The sequence below is a fragment of the Loxodonta africana genome, chromosome 10 (assembly GCF_030014295.1).
Source record: "Loxodonta africana isolate mLoxAfr1 chromosome 10, mLoxAfr1.hap2, whole genome shotgun sequence".
Lineage (NCBI taxonomy): Eukaryota > Metazoa > Chordata > Mammalia > Proboscidea > Elephantidae > Loxodonta > Loxodonta africana.
In genome coordinates, this window is record NC_087351.1 from 62,799,549 (window position 1) to 62,808,675 (window position 9,127).

The 9,127-nt window shown below is 46.7% G+C and overlaps 1 protein-coding gene across 1 annotated transcript in view; it reads right to left on the minus strand.

Annotated features, from left to right (window-relative positions):
• Window positions 1-2,043, minus strand: part of PYGL (glycogen phosphorylase L) — a 62,793-nt gene extending 60,750 nt beyond the window's left edge. The window contains exon 1 of the mRNA XM_010588631.3: window positions 1,689-2,043. Within this exon, the coding sequence (XP_010586933.3) occupies window positions 1,689-1,931 (243 nt within the window). The 5' untranslated portion in view covers window positions 1,932-2,043. The remainder of the gene's footprint in view (window positions 1-1,688) is intronic.
• Window positions 2,044-9,127: the final 7,084 nt, after the last annotated feature.

Here is a 9,127-nt window from a genome sequence, read left to right on the forward strand (position 1 = left end):
AATAGGCCTCCAACCAACTTTTACAGTTTCTTCTCCCAATATGGACTCACACCCACCCACGCTCTAGCTGCCAGAGCTGCCCTCTCACCTTCAGTTTCTGCACACAGTCCCTCTCCCTGTAATGTCCTCAGCAGTCCCTCCCCCATCCCCACCTTCCCAGATTGGTCAGACAGAGATGATGTCTCTCTGTGCTGGCAAAAGTACCCAAAGGAACTCTCCATTCCTGCCCAGGGCAGTGGAGCTGGGTGATTTGTAAACTGCTTTCCTCAACAGCTCCAGGGGTGGGTCTCAGAGCCCAGAGCATTGCCTGGCCCTAGGCTTCCAACCCAGAGGAAAGAAGGAAGTCCAGGAGCACCACACCCTACTTGCAGAAACAGAGTCAAGAAGAGGAGCACAGCTTTGTGGGCTCCACCACACTCACGAGATCACTTTGAGAAGCCAGGGACTCCACTAGCGCTCTCAATCTAACCCACTAAAGTCTCTATGGGCAAGGAGGCACCCTTCAATTCTTCTTTTCTGCCTTTTTTTTTTAAACCCTTAGCTCTTATTACCATCTGCAAACTTTGTATTCATCTCTCTTCCCTAAATTTTAAGCTCTGAGAAGGCATGGCTTTTGTTTATTTTGCTCAAGGTCTAGAACGATGCCTGGCATACAGGATAGGAGGCGCCCCGTTACCCTCTCTCTCTCTCCTTTTTTTTAAATAATATTTTATTGAGTTTTTGTTGAAACTTTACACAGCAAGTTAGGTTCCCATTTGACAATTTCCACACAAATTGTTCGTGACATTAGTTACATTTATCACGTGTTGACATTCTCTGTTCTGTTTGTTCCTTTTCCAGTACTCTAGTTTCCCTGCCTCCTTATCTTCTCATCTTTGCTTCTGAGTAACTGTTGACCTGTTGGTCTCATACTGATGGTTTTTAAGAAGGGACCCATCTTATGGGTAATATTTTTTATTTTGTGTGCCACTCTCCTATTTAGATTAAAGGTGATCTCAGGGGATAGCCTGGGTTCTAGGTTTAAAGAGTATCTCAGGGTGATAGTCACAGGGAGTCCCCTGTTTTCTACTGTTCCAGTTTGTCTGGCATTTTTTTTTTAAGTAAGGATTTGAGTTCTCCACATTTTTCTCCCATTCCATCCAGGACAATCTACTGTGACCCTGGTCACAACTAAAAGCTCAGAGAAGAAACAAGTCTGCAGGAGACACAACCTCATCTACCACCACTGACTGACCTTTACCTCTTCATTAAATACTGAGAGCACATGCTCTAAGATTTTGGGGAAAAGAAATGAACAGGTGAGGAGGCCTTTGCTCATTAGAAGGTGTCCAGGTCTGCCAGGGCAGTGGGTGGGCTGGGGTGCTGGCGGGCAGCACCACGAGGATGTGAGTGGGGTGTCGGCGGGGTGGGGAATTTGTCCCCCAGGCTGCTCACCGATAATCCAAACACGTCTCATAGAGACTCAGGGTGGCTGTCCCCGGTGGTGGAGCAAGAATGCACCCCAGATACTGGGCTCTGGCCCAGCCGGACACGAAGGGGGTGGGGAGGGGACATGGTGGGATTCCTCTGGCCTGGATGCCCTGCCACCCCCGCTCCGGGTTCGAGTCATAGACACTGTCAGGGATGTCCGGCCCGGGGAAGGGGCGGCTCCACTAGGGCCAGCGAGGAGACCCCGCCCTGCCCGGTACCTTGGGGCACTTTTCGTAATAGTGCTGCTGCGTGCGGATCCAGCGCCCCACCAGGTGGTCGCGCACCGTGTGCGCCAGCGCGAAGAAGTAGTCGCGGGGGGTGGCCACGTTCCGGTCCTTGACCAGCGTGAAGTGCAGGTGCCGGTTGAAACCCTTCTTCAACTCGGCCACGTTCTCCACGCCCACGATGCCGCGGATGCTGATCTGCCGGCGCTTTTCCTGGTCGGTCAGGGGCTTCGCCATGGCGGCGGTGCGGACCAGGCCCGGGGCGGTGGGGACCAGGGCCGGGGCGGTGGGCAGCGCAGCGAGCCGGACTTAGGATCGGAGGCGTTCGGCAAGGAGGGAAAGGCGGCGCCGGGCTCGCGGCTCCTCGGCTGCTTTTGGGACGGAGGAAAGTTTGGGGCCCGCCCCTCGGCGTGGCGCCGCCCTTCCCCACGGCCTTCGCACGGTGGCCGGAAGAAGGCGCCTGGACGCTCCCCCGCCTCTGAGGGGCGTGGAGGGTGGGGGTAAGGGTGGGCAGCACAGCGAGCGCTCCTTGGACCCCTGCCCGAGAGCTCTGCGTATCCGACGCGCCGGGATGGAGTGGGGGTGAGGAGAGGCTGTTGGCTAAGCACCCTGGTCTGAGCCCTCTTGGCAGCCTGAGGTGGGATGTTCCAGAGGTCACGTAGCCACTCGGAGGCTCCCCTCCGCATCTGCAGAATCCAGGAGGGCAGCTTGTGTCCTGCCAAAGTCTTCTGCCTTCTTCAGGTTCAAGGACATGGTCTGTGTGTGAAAGCATGTTGTTGGCAAACTTTTGTTTTACAGATGTTTATTTCCTGTGCCCTTATTATTGTTGTTATTTCTCCCCCGGGATGGATTCCACCATAGCGTTGGAAAGGATCTTGGAGGGTGGGGACGCTTTTACTTCAGTTGTCTCGCCCTCGCCTCCCCCTTCTCAGTCCTTGGCTTCGCCCCATCTTGGATCCCAGGCTTCAGAAAACAAGCCCAAGGCGCCACGGTTGTTTTCCCGAAACTCAGAGATTCCGGTTTCTTGGCTCTAGACCACTGCTGTCCTGTCTACAGCGACATGTGCAGAGCGCTCTGCCACCTATCGGTTAATGAGAATCAGGGACCTTGCTAGTTGCAGCTTCGGGCTGATTACGTGTTTTTTTTAATATTAGGCTTCTTCTTTGAATTACGGGGGGCGGGAGAGAAGAGGATATGTGTGTGGAAAATGAAGGGATTGCTCATGGAGCCGGTTGCCTTGTTTACGGAAAAAAAACGGCTCTGTGTTAATCTGCAGTACGGGCTAATCTTTGCACCATTCACCTCCAGCTTTGGAGGTATTTATTTGTATATTTATTTTTATTAAACCTTGGCAAATGCAAACATACGGTGTTTTAGTATGTCAGAGACTTCTTCAATACGTACTAGTCTCTTATTTTAGAAATAGCCCGTTGCCAGAGTTAAGTTAGAAAAACCTTAAGCAATACAACCTATGTTAATGTAATTTACTTTGAAAAATAAACCAAAGCTGATTACTTTCAAATTGATGCACTGAGGGTTGAGGGCAGGGTATTTGGCTCAGGCCAAAGGTAGCCCTCACCATAAAAACCAAAGTGACAAGCTCAGGTTTGGTAAAACATCCAGACCCCATGTCATCCCAGCTTCAGGGGTTTAGATGTAGGCCTCTGGGGAGCAGGGCTAAGACTGAGTTGGGCCCTATGCAATAAAGATGACCTGCATGGGAAAGTATTGATAGGAGAAATGAGGATGGCAGATGTCAGAAATACCCTGAATTAATAATGGGAGTCGAGTCCACATCAAAATGATTTATCTTAAAAATAAAGGGGCCTGTGTGGTGAACTTTGAGGGAAGGCTGAAAGAAAAGGTTCTTTGATAAATTACATCATAAAAAATATGTTTGTATATCAACTTCCAAAACTCTAAGATGGTCACAGCATTAGGCCAGTTATAGGCTGTTCATGCTTTGGTGTGAAATCGTTCAACCAGCTTAAACAGTTGGATGAGAGAGTAGAGTGGAGGAGTGGGGTGTGGGAAAGCTGGGGCTAAGTAGTTCTTACTCCCAAAGAGATCTCTGAGGACCAAAGGCAAAATAATGCCTGGACACTTGGATGGAGAGTGAGGAACCAGGGGGTGCAGAAGAAAAGGAGATGGAAGACACCAAAAGGAAACTCACTTTTTTTCTTAGTTTTTGTGTGCTACTGAGTTGATTCTGACTCATAAAACTCAAAACACCAAACCTGTTACCGTTGAGTGGATTCCAACTCAGTTACCCTGTAAGACAGAGTAGAACTGTCCTATAGGGTTTCCAAGGCTGTAATCTTTATGGAAGCAGGCTGCCTCATCTCTCTTCCTTGAAATGGCTGGTGGGTTTGAAGCGCCAAGTGCTTAACTGCTGAGCCACCAGGGCTCCTTTTCCTACTCATAGTTACCCTGCTATCTTTACGGGAGCGGCCAAATGCCTAACCATTGTGCCAACAAAACCAAAAAACCAAACCCGTTGCCGTCAAGTCTCTATTTGCAACTGAATTAAACAAAACTAAAGGAGTCCTGTTGGCACTATATGATGAAATTAATTAATTCATATCATATTGTGCCAACAGGACTCCTTTAATTTTGTTTAAGATGGTTTCAAATAGGTGAATCCTGCCAGCCCCTCCTCTTGCCCGGTTAGGTTACTAAATTCTTGTTGGAAACCCAGGATACTGATGATCTGACAAACACAGTATTTACTTGATTCAGTATCCAGTTAGTGTGCCTGCACCCCTGAGGCTGAATATCTTTTAAAGAGAAAAACTTTGAATTACAGAATGTTTAAACTATAGAATGTGGGAGGGGATCATCCAACCCCGTGTTTTCAGAGAACATAATGGTACCAGATATTTTAGGGATACTGCATAGACCCAATCTTAAACAGTAATAAATCACATCGTGGGACAGTTATTCCCTTTTCACTTCTGGTTTAGTCTTTTTGGAAAGTCTTTAGTGTTAGCTAACATGCTTTAACGTAAATCCATACTTTTAACAGAAAGCAGGCCCAAATTCAACGCCTTATTCAGGTTTCAGCATCTAACTAGAATTTAGTAACATTGTTTCTACTTATGATAAACGATACTTTTCAAATTAACACCCTGATGTAAACTTTGTGTTTTAAATTTTACATTACAGTGAATTTGTTTAAGGAGCCCTGGTGGTGCGGTGGTTAAGCATTCATGATAACTGAAAGGTCTGTGGTTGGAACCCACCAGCCTCTCCATGGAAGAGAGATGTGGCAGTCTGCTTCCGTAAAGATTACAGCTTTGGAAACCCTATGGGCAGTTTAACTCTGTCCTATAGGGTTACTGTGAGTTGGAATTGACTTGATGGCAACAGGTTTTTGGTTGGGTGAATTTGTTTACAGAAAAGTAAATACAGTTCAGGTGGTACATGAGTAGGGCAAAAATTATGAAGTGTGGTATGGGCATAACTGAAGTTTGGGAAACACAGAGCTTGATGGTCTCCCAGGTCCTTTCCAAGTCTAACAAGCTGGTCCTGTATTAACCTAGGTCACTGAGGCTTAGAGAAGTTATTTGATTATTATCTTAACACCTTGAAAAAAAACTTTTGTTTTTTTTTGCCTAGTCAGAAACACCAAAAACTGGTTTTCTGAAAAAGCCCAGATTCAAATTGCTTCCATCCGATTATGCCAGCCTTGGCCACAGTGACTTGTGTTATTCCCATTTCTCATCTATGGCCCCACTGTGGATGTTCCTATAAAATGGCATGTGTGGATAGCTGAGCATACTCTGTCCAGACCTCACAGGACAAGTATAAGTTGTCTGCTGTCAGAAAAGAACCATGAGAAAGCATGTTATCCTGGGTCTTCAGAGGTGCAGATGTCAAGAGAGGATTAAGCAAGAATTTTGTTAGGGCAAATGTCTTTAGGAAAGGAAATGGGGGAAGAAGCAGGTTAACTTGGGAGAGCTGTCAGACTATGATTCAAGTCTGACGCTGACTGAGGGAGAAAGGGAGGGGAGGTTTCGAGGCAGCGTCCCAGACACTGCTGTGCAACCTGAGTTAAGATCTGACAAGGACCCTGAGTAGTTGTGGAGCCAATAGAGGAGTTCCCATGTCTCTAAGAAACAGGCCTGCTTCAGTATCCCTGCTTTGCTTAGTCTTGGGTGGGAGTACCCCCTGGGTGGCATGACCTCTGTACAAGTACAGCAAAGATTTGCCATGGTCAATTAGGGAGTCCCTAGGTGGTGCAAACATTTAACATGCTCAGCTGCTAACCAAAAGGTTGGAGCTTCCAGTCCACGCAGAGTTGCCTTGGAAGAAAGACCTGATCTACTTCCAAAAAGTCAGTCATTGAAAACCCTATGGAGTGCAGTTCTACTCTGACATACATGGGGTTGCCATGCATCAGAATCAACTTGATAGCAACAGGCACTGGTTTATTTCAAAGTAGGGCCTGTTGCATTGGGATACCACTTTGAGATTCATCAACACTACAACTAGAATTTTCCAAAGGCTCTGGCTAGGCTCTTGTTGTCAGGTGCCATGAAGTTGATTTTCTATGTGACCTGGTATGACAGAGTAGAACTGACCCATAGAGTTTTCTAGGCTGTAATCTTTACGGGAGCAGATCGCAATGTCTTTCTCCCATGGAGCTGCTGGTGGGTTCAAACCACAAACCACCAGCGTTTTGATTAGCAGCCATGTGTTTAACTGTTGTGATGTCAGAGCCCCTTGGCTAGGCTCTTAATGTGCATTAATTACCTTATTTAATCCTCTTACCAGCTCTGTGAGGCAAGTTATATTTTTCTTCTAATTTTACAGATGGGGAAACCAAGGCGTAAAGAAGTTAAGTAATTTGCTCAAGGTCACTTAACAAGTAAGTGGTTGAAAATCCATTGCCTTGAGTTGATTCCAACTCACAGCAACCCCGTAAGACAGAGTAGAACTGCCCCATGCCCCATAGGGTTTCCAAGGAGCGGCTTGGTGGATTTGAACTGCCGACCTTTTGGTTAGCAACTGGACTCTTAATGACTGCTCTACCAAGGCTCCAAGTGGTTGAAAAGGTTTTCAGATTTGTGCATCGATGCGTATTGTTTCCCCTCTGAAATAGGTTTTCAGATCTATTAAGTAAACTTAAGCTCTGACTGCTCCTCAGCCAGACCTGTTTACCCTGTTCACTCGGTTTGCTTGTGCTGTTCTCTGTCCTTTTGACCAACTTCTAAAATCAGTGCTAAAATCTGGGGAAATGCCAGGACCAAAGAGGCCCCACAAATATGTACACTGGAGAGGGACAGGGTAAGAGAGGAGCTGAGCTTTGTGCTCAGTGAGTGAATATAAATACATTTCACTCAGTATATTTAATGCATGTGTCAACCAAGGTTACTCCGTAAGGCTCTGCTGTTTAAAGTATTTAGAAAGATGACTGAGAGCCTGGCTTTATTATACTATTCAGTGGCTGTAGTATCTGAGACAGTGAGGATGACCACATTGCTATCTGTATAATTGGCTCCGACAGTGACCATTCCTCATTACCTGAGTATATTTGGCTTGTCTTGAAGCAAGCCGGTGTTCTTGGCACTTTCAGATCCTGTCATATTTGATTTGCTCATTGATACAGCAGTTTGACTTGTCAGGCCATGTAGGATATCCTGAGACTTGGAGAATCATTTACTACCTGAATTTCAACTTCTACGAAGTGAGGTTAACATTCTCTGTCCTATTCACCCGCAATATAGCTAAGCTCAAAAAAGATACGAGTGTAGAAATGCTGGAAAATATTTAAAGCATTATTGCGATGTAAACTTTTGGGTTGGGATTACATTTTAGAACAAACCAATCTTAATTTTCTCCTGGTAGTTCACTTTTTTCCTGTCTTCCTCAAGAGCTATTCTAGCACTTGAAGTCTGCTCACAACTACTGTGAAGGATGTGAGGCTTCTGGTTTGGACTGCAGGTCTAGACTCACCTATGGGAGACATGATATGAGTGAGGGTCAAGGGTCTGAGGAGAATGGAGCAGGAATGAGAAGATGACAGAGGGTGTGTGGGAGAGTAGAAATGTCGCTGGCCTCGGACTGAGGGGTCTCAAGCCTGTATCCCTGAGGAGGCAGCAGGAACCCCAGGTGGTCTGAGTATCTGAGCTCAGCCCAGGACTTTGCTTCCTGGGAAGAACCAAGGGAGGTGGCAGGACCTCCCGTGGTTCTGGGAGGAAGTGGCTGCTTGTGGGGTGGGGGTTGGCAGTGGGGGGTTATACGTGTTCACAAAACCCCCCAGCCCTATCGAGGCCTGAGGCAGTGGTTGGCTGAAGACCAGGTGCTAAAGGCTGATTCAGAGAATACCCAAAGGGAAAGGTATTAAGGCTAGAGGCTATCCAGCTCCTAGCCTCCTGCCGCCAGTGCCTTGGCAGTAGGTAAGTCCCTGTGAGGGATCCCGAACTGAGTAGGCCATTGACTAAGATCAAACTTTTTCCCCTTCCTTGAGGAGTGAGGGCTTACACTAGAAATTAAGCTGATACAAAAAAAAGAAAAAAGCTGTATTTTCTTGTATATCTGAGTTTATGAACTGTTTGTATTTGTTTTACCCTCCGGTATTATTACTAAGGCAACAAGACTCATGCTTTCAGAATAAGCTTTCAACTTGCCATGGGAACAAGTGAGGAGATTATGTAATTTTGGGAAAATTATGCAAAGAGATGTGAACAAATCCTGACAGAGGAAAAGAAGCGGAAAAGGTGCTAAGCACAGGGATTCAGCAGATAATCGTGATGCGACACGCACAGGTGAAGCCTCCTTGTCACCTGGCCTGTGTCAATGCAAACCCCCAGCTAACCTCGCGTTTTGACTTGCCCCTTGTACCTGATCTCATACACAGAAGCAGGGCTTCTTTGTTTGTGTTTCTTGTTGTCTAAGGTGGATTATAGTTCATTAAGCATTAGTTTTGCATAGCATAACCTCTCTTTCAAATTCAGTGTTTTTAACTTATTCATTTGGCAAGCAGACTGCAGAATAAGGAGACTGGTGCTATATAATGCATACATTGCCTGCACAGTACCTTGTACCCTGTTTTCTGGAAACTGCCTCCCTCTCCTCATCTCTCCCCTGCAGTCCATGTATTAATTGTGGGAATGGCCACAATGCAATATAGGTTTTAATAACTATGATCATAGAACTTCCCTAGGGTCATGTCTCAGGTTAAAGAAGATCTGAAAGTATTGGCCAACTTGGGAAGTCAACAAAGCAATCAGTGAACATTTATTCTCCGTCCACTGTTGTAAAAATGGCGAGGGAGATGTCTGATCTCCTCCAACCCCACAAGGGGGAAGGAGAACCAAGATCAACAGCACAAGGCTTTCTCCCATGAGGTGGGGGCCAGACAAGCCTCCTCTCTCCGCCATCTCTACCAATTCTGACACCAACCATCCCTCTCACAGCATTCTCTACTG